This window comes from Hemicordylus capensis, chromosome 1, assembly GCF_027244095.1.
Source record: "Hemicordylus capensis ecotype Gifberg chromosome 1, rHemCap1.1.pri, whole genome shotgun sequence".
Taxonomy (NCBI): domain Eukaryota; kingdom Metazoa; phylum Chordata; class Lepidosauria; order Squamata; family Cordylidae; genus Hemicordylus; species Hemicordylus capensis.
The window spans coordinates 8,641,729-8,657,686 of NC_069657.1; the positions used below are offsets into that span (position 1 = coordinate 8,641,729).

At 51.2% G+C, this 15,958-nt stretch overlaps 1 protein-coding gene across 2 annotated transcripts in view; it reads left to right on the forward strand.

Moving 5' to 3' along the window:
• Positions 1–3,463: 3,463 nt before the first annotated feature.
• The window catches only part of SLC35F4 (solute carrier family 35 member F4), a 196,468-nt gene continuing 183,973 nt past the window's right edge, over positions 3,464–15,958 (forward strand). Inside the window, exon 1 of one of the 2 annotated variants that reach the window (XM_053249115.1) lies at positions 3,464–3,804. In XM_053249115.1, the coding sequence (XP_053105090.1) occupies positions 3,702–3,804 (103 nt within the window). In that variant the 5' untranslated portion in view covers positions 3,464–3,701. The remainder of the gene's footprint in view (positions 3,805–15,958) is intronic. The other variant, XM_053249273.1, reaches the window with a different exon arrangement.

Genomic DNA, 15,958 nt, shown 5'->3' on the forward strand with positions numbered 1-15,958 from the left:
GTGTCTGTGCACCAGAGGAGCATGCAGAGCTGCCTACCTCTGCTTTCCAGGGCTCCGTTTGCTTTTCTCTCCCTCGCCCTGTCCCAGCATTAAGGAGAGTCATGCTGCCTGCAGGCTGGCCATTCGTCTGGTAGAGCTGCACAGCTCTACCGGACAAATGGCCAGCCTGCATGTAGTCAGCATGGCTCCCATTAACACTGGGAAGCCGAAGTAGCTGTGTGTCCTTTGGTGTGTGTCCCCCGCCCCAACCTTGTTAGGACAAACTGCTCCTGGCAGGGGGTGTATGTGCACCGCACACCATGCAAGTGGGGCTTTATTCATTCATCGTTAAATTTATATACTGCCTTTCATGCATTTATCCCAAGGTTAAAAGAAAGACAATAAAACCCATAAGATCATTAAAAACACCGATAATAAAAAATACAGAGGCAGAGCAGAAAGAGGATAGAGAGCCCTTCATCCACTAAGGGGCACAGGTGTAAACAAGCAGCAGGGTCTTTAAGGCAGCTAGGAAATGGGCATCCCACCAGGAGAGCGTTCTGGGGGCAACAGTTAAGAAGGCCCCCCCCCAAAGCAAGGCCCTCTCTGATGACCTTCCTGGGTGAGCTTAACCATTTGAGTCCTTCAGTTATTCAGGTCCCAGACTAATAAAACAAAACAAAACAAAACAAAATTATTTATTAGCTGCCCCAAGCAAATTGTTTTCTGGGCGGCTCACGATAAAACAATAGAATAAAACATACAGTTCAAAACACATGAAAAATAATAATATAAAATACAAAATACTATTTAAAAAGTTTTAATTTTTTAAAAAACAACCCAGTATTAAAAGGCCAGTTTTAAAACCATTTTCTTCTTTCATTGTGTAGAAGAAGAAAACGGTGATGCCAGGTGAGCGACCCCACGGAGGGCTTTAAAGGTAAAAAACAGCAGCTTGAATTGGACCCAGACCTAAGCAGGGCTGTTCTTTTGAAATGGGCTGAAAGTGCTCCCAGGGAGGGGCTCCAGCCAGAACCCTGCCGGCTGCATTTTGCACCAGACGGAGTTTCCAAATATTCTTCAAGGCAGGGCTTCCTCCTTTCCAAGGCCTGGGGAGGATGGGGGGAAGGGGGGGGGGGCTGCCCCCTGTCTCCTCCATACTTCTTCCAGCCCTGAAAGGAAGGCCCATTTTCCCGGCCAGCCTCACCATCTCCTAGCGGCCCCCGCACCCACCACCTTCATTCTTGCAAATAGACTCCCTCTTTTAACTACAAGTGGATGAACCAATTCATCAGAGGCGCTCTTCTTCCCCCTGGACTTCTGGGCTGAGGTTCAGGGCTGCCACACCTCCTCCTGGGGCCCCCCCAAATCCTCTTTGGGCTGTCCTGGCTGATGTGCTTGCTGCATTGTGCTGCCGGCCTGTGCTGTGCCAGGTGCCCGAAGAGCGTGACTGTGACCTGTGCTGGGCGGCCGAGCGTGGCCTCTGCTTTAGAGTGGGGGAGAGAAATGTGTGGGATGGGCCTATGTTACGTTGCATGTTGAAAGGTCTCTGCTGGTGCTTATTTATTTATTTATTTATTTATTTGCATACCGCCCAATTAAAACACACCACTACAACAGTAAAGAGCTAAAACAAATTAAAAAACAGTATAATTAACTATTTAAAAACAATTACAGTGATTAAAAACCCTGAAATCGGATTTTGAATTTTAAAATAAACCAGAAATTAAACCCCCCACAATTTAGGAAGCTGACTATATTTGCATAAATATAGCAGGGGAAATGACTTGACTAGCAAGCCAGAGGTTGCCGGTTGGAAAATCCGCTGGCTGGTCTGTTCCCCAGACAACAGGGGCGTTGCTATAATTGAGTGAAAGGGTTCAAAGAACATGGGGCCCCAACCCCTAAGGGCCCTCCAGCTCCACTCCTCCCTATTGTCTTCATTATCTCCCTCACTCTGGGGGGCCTTCAGAGAGAGGGATGAACACGGCGCCCTCTCCCCTAGCTATGCCCCTGCTATGGGAAACACCTATACTGGGCAGCCGCGATAAAGGAAGGTGCTGAAAGGCATCATCTCATACTGCAAGGGAGGAGGTCATGGTCTACCAAAGACAACCAAAGGGCTCTGTGGGCGCCAGAAGTCGACACCGACTCGACGGCACTCTTTACCTTTACCTGTTTTATATTCTTACACTCAGTTGCTGTTTGTGTAAGACTTAGGTTCTTGAGGGCACAAACAGCAACTGAATGTAAGACTATAAAACAGATATATGTATGGAAATATGCATCAGCACAAACAAGTGTCACTGTGTGTGTGTAGGGGGATGATGCTTAATTTACGGGAGGTGGGGCTCCAAAGAACTTTAGGTCTAGGCTCCCAAATTACCTAGATGCACCTCTGCTGGGGATGATGGGAGTTGTAGTTCAGCAACATATACAAATACAACACATATTTATGTACCGCTTGTGAACCAAAGTTCCCAAAGCAGTTTACAGACAGAAATTAGTTAGTTAGTTTGTTAGTTAATTAAAAGGCTGCCTGTCTGTAAAGGGCGTACAGTCTAAAAAAGAAACCTAAGATAGACTCCAGCTATAGCCACTGGAGGGATGCTGTGCTGGGGTTGGAGAGGGCCAGTTGCTCTCCCCCTGCTCAATAAAGAGAATCCCCACTTTACAAAGGTGCCTCTTTGCTCAATCAGCAGGGGTGTTGTACAACCACAGTTTGGAAACCCCTACCCGCCCCTCCCACGTGCACTAAATTTGGTTCCTAATAGACTGCATGTATACACAGCAGATATGAGGGACAGACACGTGGTCTCTCGTAAGCTTGTTTCTGAAGTAGGGAATCTGGAAGCAAAAAGCCTTTCTTTGTTTTAAAAGATGCCAGCCTTTTGATTAGGTTTCTTCTGGCCCCCCCGCTGCTAAACTCAAAGTCCCCAATCCCTTTAGCCGTGTGTGTCTTGACTGATGCAAAACCGACCAAGAGTCCTGTGGCACCTTCAAGGCGGCCGCGTTGTTGATTCTAGCAGAAGCCTGGCTGGATTCGAGGGCCGTCATCCTGGAGAGCGACGGCTGCACGTCCTGAACTTGGGACGGCATCGCTTGACTTTTCACGACTTCGGGTCGCTTGGGCGGCAGCGGCAGGAGCTCCTCTCCGGGGCGCGGAGGGAGGGAGGCGCTCCTGCCTGCCTGCCCTGCTGCTGGGCTTGCCTTTCCCACTTTGCCCCTCGCCCGCCCCACTCCCTCCTCGGCGGGTTCACACGTGGCGGCGGCGGCAGCCCAGAGGAGCAGCAGCAGCCCTTTCCCCTCGCGCGGCTCTGCTGCTGCACCCAGGAGCGGAGCAGCCGCCCGCCGGCCGCCTCCCTCCGTCCCTCCCTCCCGCAGCCCCGCATGGCCGCCGAACTGGCCCCAAACTTGGCGGGGCGGGGGGAGAGGCAGGCTCAGCGGGCGCCGCGCGAGTGGGGGCTGCTGCAGCCGCTCTGCGATCATGCGGAGGAGCCGCTCTTGGCAGCACCCGGCGCCCGAGACGCTGCGAGGAGTAGCCGCAGCCGCCGCAGCGTCTCCGGCTCGGGCTGCAACGGCAGCAGGCAGCAGCAGCAGCAGCAGCCGCCGCGAGTGAGTCGCTGCGGCGGGTGGGCGCCCCTGCTCCGGCCGGCTGCCGGCTCTCCCTGCGCCGCTTCTCCTCGGCGAGCCCCGGGCGCGGGCTGAGCGAGCCTCTCCGCATGGATGTCAAGGCGGCGCCCAACGGCGTGGCCACCATCGAGGACCGCATCCTGCGCATCACCGGCTACTATGGCTACTACCCCGGGTATTCCAGCCAGAAAAGTAAGGGAGCTGCGCCGCCCGCGCCGCTGGCTTGCCGGGGCGGGGGGGCGGGAAATGATGGGGCGGCGGGGGGCTTTCTCGGCGCCCCCCGGACGGAAGTGTTGCCTACTTGCTCGCTCGCTTGAGCTCGGGGGAGCGAAGTCACGTTCTTGGCCACGGTGGTGAGGGTTCGAAGAGGTGGACCCGCCGCCGCCGCCGCGAAACTGCGGGCAAGTGAGGGGCGCGTTGGGCGAGGAGGAAGGAGGAGAGCCGCCTTTCCGCCCCCGCCGCCCCGCTTCTCCGGGCAGCCCCCTCCCTCCCTCCCTCCTCGGCTGGGCTGGCTCGCTTTCTTCGCAGGCAAGCAACTCCCGCAGCTGCCCAAGTGAGTGGCGGGGCGGCGGGCTGGGAGGCGAGAGGGGGCGCGGGGTGCTGCTGCTGCTGCTGCTCGGGAAGCGGGGGCGCGCTGGGGGGGCGCGGAGGAGGAAGCGGCGCTTCTGGGGGTTTTGTCTGCAGCGCCTGGTCGGGGCTGCTGCCCGCTGGAACACGCGGCTGGTTCCGGCTGCGGCTGCTTTGTGATCTGCTGTGCAGTCGGGAGAAGTCGCTTCCTTCTGGGGCCCAAAAGGTGATTGCAGTCTGCTTTAAAGGAAAAGGGTGTGTGTGTGTGTGTGTGTTTGAAATACACCCCCCCTTTTCGCCTTTAAAGCGGGGTTTCTTAACCTGGGGGGTCCCCAGATGTGGTTGGACTACAACTCCCATCATCCCCAGCCATGGCCTTTGTGGCTGGGGACGATGGGAGCTGTAGTCCAACCACGTGTGAGGACCCCCGGGTTAAGAAACCCAGCTTTAAAGCTGCGAGCCGAGGCAAACGGCAGACTCCGAACAGTCTCTCTGTGTGTGTGTGTGCGTGCGCACGTGTAAGAGACGGGGCTGGTCTGACATGCCTGAGCCTTGATGACGGTGACTCCAGCACTCGGTAGCCACCTGCGTGTCGTCACAAGGACGATTTCACTGCTGTGAAGTACTTGTAAAGAAATGGGGAGCGCTCAGAGACTCGCCGAAAGGAAATAGTTATAACGCTGTTTCTCGCCACTGTTGGAATTTTCTTCTTTCTTTCTCTGGCCATCCTCCAAAGAGTGCAGACAGCTCCCATACTTCAGGGGTGGAGCTGCCCTTTTGAGAAATAACACATGAACAACATAGGAACATAGGAAGCTGCCACATACTGGGTCAGGCCATTGGTATATCTAGCTCAGTATTGTCTTCACAGACTGGCAGCGGCTTCTCCAAGGTTGCAGGTGTCTCTCTCAGCCTGATCTTGGAGATGCTGCCGGGGAGGGAACTTGGAACCTAGATGCTCTTCCCAGAGCGGCTCCATCCCCTGAGGGGAATCTCTTCCAGTGCTCACACTTCTAGTCTAGTCTCCCATTCATATGCAACCAGGGCAGACCCTGCTTAGCTAAGGGGACAAGTCCTGCTTGCTACCACCAGACCAGCTCTCCTCTCCTATTTCTGTAGAGCAGCGGGGTGGGGGCGTGAATTACAGAGGGATGCTTTGCATGAAGTAGGCTCTGGGTTCAGACTCTGGGAAAGACTGGAACGTTTCCTATATCAAGCCCTAGGGACCTGCTGCTAGTCAGTGCAGACAGCTCTGAGTTCGAGAGACCCATGGCCTGACTCACTGGAAAGCAGCTTCATGTGTCCCCTCCATTTATACTCACAACAACCCTGTGAAGTAGGTTGGGCTAAGAGATTGCCATGAGAGCCAGCGTGGTGTAGTGGTTAGAGTGCTGGACTAGGGCCGGGGAGACCCGAGTTCAAATCCCCCTTCAGCCATGAAACGAGCTGGGTGACTCTGGGCCAGTCACTTCTCTCTCAGCCTAACCTGCTTCACAGGGTTGTTGTGAAAGAGAAACTCAAGTATGTAGTACACTGCTCTGGGCTCCTTGGAGGAAGAGCAGGATATAAATGTAAAAATAATAATAAATAATAATTGCAAGTAGCCCAACACTACTTGTGAGCTCAAGTGGGTGAGGGAATTCTCCCTTGGCTCCTAAGTGCCACTTTATTCTATCCCCTTCAAAGTGGCGTTCATTCATCCCCTTCTCAAATGCATTATCTGCCATTATCGAATCCTCCTTGCAGTCCTTTTGGGTGGAGTCTGTTCACACATGCGGGTGCTGCTTTCCGCAGAGAAATGCCGTGATGTTCATCTGTGTGGGAAGCAGTTGCAAGGGTTTAATTTCCCCAGTGATGACTAAAGGGGACATTTCTGAAACTGTCGTGTGGAGAGAGTGGACTTGGGAATTTTTCTTCACATCGTTTGCACGTTTTGTCCAGAAAGTGCCACCCAAGGAGTCGCCTTTCATGTTGACTCAGAGGCTTCGCTGTAAGAGCTATTTGACAATGGAATAGTCTGTCACATGCAGTGGTGCTGGGGGTCTCCTTCTTTGGGACTTTTTGGATAGTGCCTGGATGGCCATCTGTAAGGCATGCTGAAGCAGGAGAAATAGTCTAATGGTAGCAAGCATGAATTATCCCCTTTGCTAAGCAGGATCTGCCCTGGTTTGCATTTGAATGGGAGACTACATGTGTGAGCAATGTCAGATATTTCCCTTAGAGGATGGAGCTTCTCTGGGAAGCACCAGCCGGCTTGCATGCAGAAGGTTCCAAGTTCCTTCCCTGGCAGCATCTCCACGTAGGGCTGAGAGAGACTCCTGCCTGCAGCCTTGGAGAAGCCACTGCCAGTCTGGGTAGACAATACTGAGCTAGATGGACCAAGGGTCTGACTCTGAGTAGGGCGGCACCCTATGTCCCTGTACTGAGAAGGAGGTTGGACTAGAAAGAAGACCTCTCAAGACCTCTTCCGTTCTGTGATTCTTTAACATCTTCGAAGGGAGGCATTCCCACATGATTCCACTCGGACGCAGTGTTTAGCATGGGAAGGTGCAACATTTGCTAACGGCCGGATTCAGGCCTCAGCAGATTTTCTTTGGCTGCAGAACCCAGCTGAGAAATTTAGGAGGCAGACTGCTCTCTGCTCTACAAGGGGGCAAACTCAATGCCCTCTGCTCCACAGCGGGGGTGTGTGTGTGTGTGTGTGTGTACTTACCACTCGCTCTCAGCAATGCTCTCCACTCCTTGGGGAAAGACTCCCTGCTCTACACCCCCCCCCCCGCAAGCTTGTTTGCTCACTTCTCTTCCCGGTCGCATCCATCCATCACCGGGCTCAGGTGCCATGCTTAAATTTCTAGGCACCAGGGTGAGCTGTTGCCTGGGAATTGTGGAGCCCTGGTTGAATTGCTTTGTACTTTGTTCAGCGTCCGCATCTATCAGACTGAATGCAATGCTCCTTGCTCAGGGATGGGGGTGGGATGCAAAATCTCAAGGGCAGCTGCTTTCAATGCCCCTTACAAATCCCAACATCTCAAAAGAAAAGGAAAGAAAGAAGAATGATAGCAAACCAGGGTGGATAAAAATCAATGATTTTTTTTAGAAAATTAAAAAAATCAATTTTTTGATTTAAATCAGATTTTTAAAATTTAAGTCAGATTTTTTTATTTAAATCAGATTTTTTAAATAAAATGCTTTTTGGGGGAAAATCTATCTAAAGATAGTTTTCTATTTAAGATACATTATAGTCTAAAGGTATTCATCATGAAATAAGTATTAGTTTTTAATTATGTAGCATGAGGCTGTATATATGCAATGTTTAACTTTTTTGGTAAATGACTTCCGTTAATCCATTCACAATGTCAGGCTCTTCCAGAGGTTTCTGTAAGATTATTTTGGGCAATTTTTCTGTCTAGAAGAGGACCAAAAATGAAACCTTCATCTGGTTGTAAATATTAAGATTATACCAGCAAGAATGAGTCTTTATGTAAAAGAACATGATTTAAATCTCATCTTACTGACTAGTGATTTAAATCATGATTTAAATCGATTTGATTTAAATCAAATCCACCCTGCAGCAAACAAATCAGAAAGACAGACAGACAAGTACACTGCAGTCCACTAATTTCAAAAAGGGTTCCATTTCGCACAGTGGTCAACCATATGCCTCTGGGAGGTGAACAAGTGGGCCTTGATGTCAATAGCCTAGCCCTGCTTCTGCCCCACCTCACAACTTGTTTTCAGAGATATACTGCCTTTAAACATAGAGGTTCCATTTAGCCATGATGACTAATAGCCAGTGATCAGCCTCTCCTCCATGAGTCCAATCTCCCTTTAAGCCTGTGGCCCTCATCATATCATGTGTCTGTGAGTTCCATAGGTTAATTGTAGCTTAAGTGAAGTACTTTCTACTCACTTTCATTGGATGTACTTACTGAAGTACTTTCCACTCACTTTCATTGGATGTCCCTGGGCACTAGTGTTACAAGGAAGTCTCTCCACACTTTGCATAATTTTAGAAAGCTCTCTCATGTGCCCCGCTTGTGACCCTTTTTTTTCCTGTATGAAAGAGCCCCAAATGTCGGAGCCTTTTCTCATAGGGCACCTGCTCTCAGCCCCTGATAAGTCACTGTTGGATTGTGGCCAAAGTATTTGAAAAATGATCCCCCATAAGCCCTGACTTTGCAAGGACTTCTTGCCAGAAAATTTGCAAGGTTGGTTTATTGACAATTTTTAGAAATCCCTTTTAGGCAAAGTAGAAGACAAGCATAAAGACAACTGAGTTTTTAAAAACGCAGCCTTTTACAGTATTAGAATTCTATTAATATGGCCCACGCACTAGACAACCACTTATAAACTCAAGCAGTCTTATCATTTGAGCCAGCAAACTGATTTATACCCAGCCTGGCCCAATGCCAGCATGCCCTTGGCACCATCACTCCTGTCAGTAGAGACAATGGTTTATTTTTGAGGGGGGTTGCCAACTTTTTAGTGCCAACTTTTTACCAGGCAGTGCTGCTATGCCTTTAAACAACTGCATGAAAGTAGACTTCTGGGAGGTGAAGTTTCCTCCACCTCTTTACTTTTATGCTAGGAAAAAACCTTGCCATGTTGAATTAATGTTTAGCCCACAGTTGTTAAAGACACAGGGGCTCTGTCAGGGGAAAAGGTTGGCTACCCTATTTCTGAGGGGTGGGAGGCTTGTCATGGGTTTGATTTACAGACCAGAGAGAGATCCCTTACATTTATTATAAGGCAATGTGATGCAGAAAAGGTGGTGACTGGGACCTTCTGCATGCCAAGCAGATGCTCTGCCACGGAGGAGCTGTGGAGTCACCTGCCTTTCTGGAAGCCTGGATGCGAAAGAAGACCTGCTTGTCTTGCATCCTTTCCCTTCCTTGTAGCAAGGAAAGAATTCCATCTCTTTTTGTAGATTAAACAAACATTCATTATTGGCCTGGTAAGGTTAATGTTCATTTTTCTAATTGACAGCGCTTGGCTGCTTTGTCTTAATTCTCTATCCTGGACACTTGGAAGGAGTTTTGTGCCCAGGGAAATCATGTTAAGAGTGTGAGGAGGCATTTTAACTGTGGGTAGGTGCTCCAACATGCTTATATGGCAAGTCACAAACACAAATGCGCATATACGTGCGGACACGCACACACACACATCTCTCAGCCTAACCTACCTCACAGGGTTGTTGTGAGGATGAAAATAAGCATGTACACCACTCTGAGCTCCTCGGAGGAAGAGTGGGATATAAATGTAATAAATAAATAAGTATGCACAAGCCAAAATGAGCCATGCAGGCATGCCACCATCATCCGGTTGCTATAGATGATACTGTCCCATATGCTGATTTCAGGGATGTGCCGGGAGTGCAGACATACTGATGCTCTTCTAGCACACCCTTTTGTCGCATGTAGATGAGTGGTAGAGAATCTGCTTTGCTTGCAGAAGGACCCAGGGTCAGTCCCTGGCAGCATCTCCAGGTAGGGCTGGGAAAGACCCTCCACTGAGAAGAACCTTGGAGAAGCCGCTGCCATGCAGTGTAGACAATACTGAGCTAACATAGGGAGCTGCCATATACTGAGTCAGACCCTTGGTCCATCTAGCTCAGTATTGTCTACCCAGACTGGCAGCGGCTTCTCCCAGGTTGCAGGCAGGAATCTCTCTCAGCCCTCTCTTGGAGATGCTGCCAGGGAGGGAACTTGGAACCTTCTGCTCTTCCCAGAGCAGCTCCATCCCCTGAGGGGAATCTCTTCCAGTGCCTACACATCAAGTCTCCCTTTCATATGCAACCTGGGCAGACCCTGCTCAGCTAATGGGACAAGTCCTGCTTGCTACCACCAGACTCGCTCTCCTCTCTAGACCAGCTGTCCTCCAGCTAGATGGGCCAATGCCTAGCTAGGTCTTTGGCCTGATCCAGCAGGGCTTTTCTCATGTTCTAATGGTCTAACTAAGCAGAGAGCTGTTTCTTCTGGAATGGCTCTGATGTTTGGAATCAGGCCGCAGCTCAGCGGCAGAGCATCTGTCTTGCATGCAGAAGGTCCCAGGTCCAGCCCCGGGCAGCATCTCCAGGGAGGCCTGGGAGACAGACACACTTACCTGAAATCCCGGAGAGCTGCTGCCAGTCAGTGTAGGCAATACTGAGCTGGATGGATCAAGAGTCTGACTCCGTATAAGGCAACTTCTTCTGTTCCTTTATTGCACCCCGCCCACCCCCACCCCTGAGATTAAGGGACTTGCTGGGAGGGTGTCAGGACACCTGCATGCCTTCACGTGGTGCCCTAAGGGATCATCCAAACTGGCTCAGTAACTATTAAAAGGTTGTCAACCATTTTTGGACCAGAATGCTTCCCGAAGAGGTGTGGCCAGCGCTTAGTTTATAAACAGGGACGTAACTGGGGCTCAGGCCCAGATGGGAACCCTGTCCTGGCAGGAAAATTTACACCAGCATTCTCTGAAGTGTCGAGTAGGGAGGAGGGCCATCTGCTTCCGCCTGGGAGGCTGGGTCATCCCTGGCTAGGAGCCAGACCTCTAACTGTGACGTCCCTGCTGCCAAGAGGCTCTGGCCCCTGTAAGGGACAAACCCTGCCGTCTCTTTGGACCTGGGAGGTCGGATCCTCCAAAGCCAGCCAGGTGCAAACACTGTAAGGTCATCCATAAGACCGCAGCTCCCCCAGCCTGGGTAGAAGGCAGGTGCTCCAGGGGCCTGACTCTGTGTCTGTTGGGGCTGCCTGGGGGCTGAGATCAGAGGGCGTGAACTCCTACTCTTAGCTCAGTAAAAGCCCCAGGGCTATCCGGCTGTGCCGTGCCAGGATTGGCCCTGATCCCAGGGCTTCATACCAGCCATCCTACCAGGTGGCCGGGTAGGACTGCTCGTGTGAACAGCCTTTATGTCTTTTCTCGCTGTGCCCCACTTCCAGCCTGGACACAGCAAAGCCTTTCACTTCACAGATTGATTTGATTTGGTTGGTATCCTGCTGTGGAGGAACAGCTGCCTATCCCACCACTTTGCCCCCACGCGTGGAGGATCTGCCCTGCTGCTAACATGAGACACGGATCTTCCTGAAAATTACAAGTGTCACCGCTGCCACCAAGCAGACTTTTAGGCTTTGGGCTCAGTCTACGACAACCGCCTTTCAAACCTCTGTTGCCAAAAGGAACCCTTGGTAGAGTGGTAAGGCCTAGAGGCATGGGGTGGAGGGAACAGAAGCGACCATTTTTCCAGACACAAGAAATTTCACTTTGCAATTAGTCCAATTTAAATTTAAAGCGGTTACACCAGTTCAGTACAAAAACACACACCTCCCTTAACCAAAAGGGCATAAAGGAGATAATAAATTGATGGAAAAATGCACCCAAAGAAACTGTTCTAAACAGGTCCCTAATACAGAGTCCTCACTGGCGGAGCGGGATCGCTGGCGGCCTGTGTGCGGCTGCCGCCACACCGCCACCACTGCCCCACTGGCCCCGCCCCCCGCGTCTGACGTCATACGCTGGGGCCAGCCACACCGCCGCATCTGACGTCAGACGCGGGGGCGTGGTCTGGCCTTGAGGCTCCGTTCGGCTGACTCAGTTGCACTTGAACTGCCGAAGGGGCCGCGCGGCCCCTTTGGCAGTTAAACGAAGGCTGGTGCTGCATTTGCGCGGCCCCTTCAGGAGCTAGTTAGGCTGGCGCTGCGTTTGCAGCGCGCAGCCAGGAGCGACTCTTCCTTGCCTTTGCAGGGAAGAGCCGCTCCTGCCTTAGTTTAGCTCCCGAAGGGGCCACGCGGCCCCCGCTCGGGAGCTAAACTACCGCCCCCATGTCTGACGTCAGACGCAGGGTGGGGCGTGTCGGGGCCGCTCTCGTGGCCCCTGATTGGTCAGCAGCCCAGGTTCTTTGAACCCGTTGGCCCAGTGGTGGCTCCGCCCCTGAGAGTTCTCTATAGAGACCTTCCTTTCAGCACCTCTGGCTTGTTCCTTCTCTTGTCCTGGCCACAGGACAGGCCTGGGGTTCAAGCCAGCCTGGTTCTTCTCTGAGTTCAGCTCTTGCTACAGCCACAGCACTGATTCTCTCAGCCTGGGCTAGCCGTTCTTCAGCTGGGACTGGCCTCCGTTCCTTCAGCTTTCCAGCATTTACTTCTTGTCCTCCTAACTTTGATTGACTCTGATTTACCAGCTCCAACTCCAGGCACGGAGCCTGACCGCCAGCGGCCCGTGTGCAGTGGCGGCCTTGCCCCCTGCTTCTGATGTCAGGCGCAGGGTGTGTGGTCTGCCCCCCAAACGGAGCCCTTCCTTAAAGGCAGGGACGAGCCGCTCCTGGCTGTGCCGCGAACGCAGCACCCATTTAACTCACGAACGGGGGCTGCGTGGCCTCCGCTCAGGAGCTAAACCAGCAGCCCTGCATCTGACATCAGACCCGGGGGGTATGTTGGGGCCGCAAGGCGCGGCCCCTGATAGGGTGCGGACCGGGTTCCTTGAACCTGTTCGCTCAGTGGTGGCTCCGTCCCTGTCCAACTCTTGTAGCTGCGGACTCTGACTCCCACTTCAACTCTGGCTGGTATCTTCAGAGAGACTCTCTTCCCAAACTGCACTCTGACTTCTTCCAGGACTCTCCCACTTTCACTTCCAAAACTCTGCTGAACTCTGCTAAAAGCAACCTCCTTTTATCCACAGATTGTTCCGACAGTTCTTTTCAAACAATCCAATCCACACACCACAAAGTTCCCTCCATTTTTCAAAAAAGTTCAACCAAACTGACATTCTAAATGTGAAGCTAAAATACAGCAGGCATGAACTCTTGACTCTGCCCCAGCATTCTTTGCAACATAGGGACTTGCAAGCATATGAACACAGAAATCCTGTTTACGGTAATGAAGAAGTTTGTTCATATTAATACAATTTACAATTCATTTAGAATCCAAGGGCTTATTTACAAAAAAACAAGCGGTCTAGGCTTCGTTCCTCCACATCTCCCCTTCATCCTAAAACCCACAGGGCAGTTAACAAGAAGATAAAAATAATTCAATAAAAAAATAAGAACAGAACAAATGCAGCAAAAAATTTAAGAAGAGCGAAGGACAGTTCATTGGCCAGAAGTCTGGATAAAAAGGCAGTCTTCACTTTCCTCCTAAAGGCTGGGAGAGAGGGAGCCGTGCGGGTCTCAGCTGAGAGCAAGTTCCATAGTCTGGGAGCAACCACTGAGAAGGCCCCGTCCCACGTACTCGGCAAATGGTCCTCAGCAGGTGTCGGCAGGCGGAGCAGAGCCCTCCCAGCCCATATGGGGAGATTCAGGTGGGGAGATTCATCTGGGAGCAGACGGCCCCTAAGATGTCTGCCATGTTGCCAGAGGTGCCTCTCCCAATGTTTGCAGGGGGCGAGGTGTTGCTTTGTGAGTGTCCTGCCCAAAGCCTGAAGAAAGACCCCCGTGGTCTTTGCGTCATTGCAGAGACCTCTGGGACATTTCTCTCTCTCTTCCTGTTGGGCACCTGCTCAGTCGGAAAAGGTGCGTTGCTGAGTGCTTCCAGTGACCAGGGAACCACCTTGGACCCAAAGAAGAAAGACGGTTCCTTTGAGGTTCCTACCGTGTCATGGAGCCTGGGGGTGGTGGCGTCTTTTCTTGCTTTCCATGGGGAGAGGGGTCCTCTCCCCACCGCAAACATGCAGCGAGGCACTGATTCTGAGCCTCTGGGTGTCTCTGCACAAAGTGGCAAGGCTTGAGACCGGGCATGGATCTCTTGGGATGGGAGAGAAGGTGGGATCTACTACACACTGTGGGGACGAGGCTGTTGCTCAGTGGCGGAGCATCTGCTTTGCTTGAGGATCGTCCCAGGTTCAATCCCTGGCAGCATCTCCAGGTAGGGCTGGGAGAGACTGGGACTGTGGAGAGCAGCTGCCAGTCAGAGTACATAGGAACATAGGAAGCTGCCATATATGGAGTCAGACCATTGGTCCATCTAGCTCAGTATTGTCTCCACAGGCTGGTAGCAGCTTCTCCAAGGTTGCAGGCAGGAATCTCTCTCAGCCCTATCTTGGAGATGCTGCCAGGGAGGGAACTTGGAACCTTCTGCTCTTCCCAGAGCGGCTCCATCCCCTGAGGGGAATATCTTCCAGTGCTCACACATCAAGTCTCTCATTCAGATGCAACCCGGGCAGACCCTGCTTAGCTAAGGGGACAGGTCCTGCTTGCTACCACAAGACCAGCTCTCCTCTCCAGTAGGCAGTCGTGAACTGGATGGAGTCAGAAAGCATCTGCAGATGTTTGCCAGGAACAGCTTAGGGCTAGAGCATCTGCTTTGCATGCAGAATATCCCAGGTTCAATTCCAGGCAGGGCTGGGAAATCCTTGCCTGAAACCTTGGGGAGTTGCTGCCAGTCAGTGTGGGTGATATAGAGATGGATGGACCAGGGGTCTGACTCAGTATAAGGCAGCTGCCTTTGTATGCGGGTGGGAGTCAGCTGTGGGCAGCCCCTTGGCCATTTATATATGACAAGGCAATGACTCCGTGGTGAAGGGAAGCTGTTCCGTCCGTATTCAGAGGCAAGAACTGTCTTGCTGGGTCCAGCCAAAGGTCCATCCTACCCTGGATTCTGTTTCCAATGTTTGCTGGCTGGATCCTCTGGGAAGCCCACATAGAGGGCATGAAGGTTCTATGGAAAATATCTTTTTTTGGCCACTTCTTTCTTCTGAGCCCTGCAAAATTTGTTTTTCATCCAAAGCCTGAGTTGGGTGGAGTTAGATGATTGTTGAGCAATTAATTGCCGAGTGGTTTCCTTTGTGTCCCTCCGTGGAGAACTGGTCTGGTGGAAGATTTTTACTATTAAGAGCTGTAATGCAAGCGAGCAGCCCTCTTTGAAATAGAATATTTCTGCGTTGGAAGTTTTCAATTAGGAGCAGCGGGTGCCCAGCAGCCGCCGGAGGTGGGGGGCAGTGCCTGAGATTACTCTGGGACTGGAAATGGCCTGGAACTGCTGGCTTCTCCAAGCCGTACATGTGCATCTAATGAGAAGTGATTCATTTTTATCGTGGTCTTTATTGTTTCGGCCTCATTTTCTGTTTGGCAGCTTCTGAATTAGCTGTGCACAAGACGCTTCTCAAAGATTTAAGGCATTTCCAGTGGGGGGCGGGGGGCGGAGCGGAGAGCAGCAGGGCCGACATTTGGGAATGCAAAAGCAAATTATAGGCGGGAAGCTGTGTAAGACCTGGCTGCTTAAAAAAAAATTAATTAAAAAAGAGTGTTTAAAGTGGAAGAGGGGAGAGAGAGGGGGGAGGGGAGGGAGGGAGGAAGGAAGAGAAAGAAAACTATTTGTTAGCTGCCCCATAACCAATTGTTCTTTGGGCAGCTCACAACACATCATTAAAAAAAAATCCAATAAAAACACATAAAACACAACAAACAAATCACAAAACAAAACAAAATCCAAAATGCAATACAAAATGTTTTTAAAATTTAAAAAGATGAAGAAATTAATTTTAAAAATCAGTTTTAAACAGTCTGAGTGAACAGAAAGGTCTTCACCTGGAAGTTTTTCACACCCAACTTTTAGCTCGCATCTCCTCCAGGATTGAGGTGGTGTGTTCACATACCAGCCAAATTTACCCAGAAGTCGCTGCAAGTGATCCCGAGCACTTCACTTCACACACAATTCAGGTTTTTCTTTGTGTGTTAGAGTGTAGCCCAATTTATATCCAGGATAAAAAAAAAAAACCACTTTTTGACGCAGTTTTTTGGGGCAACTTCTAACTCAGAGTAATGCCTCCCAGAAAACCTGCGGCAAAGCTTGGCTGTCTGGGAAAAGCT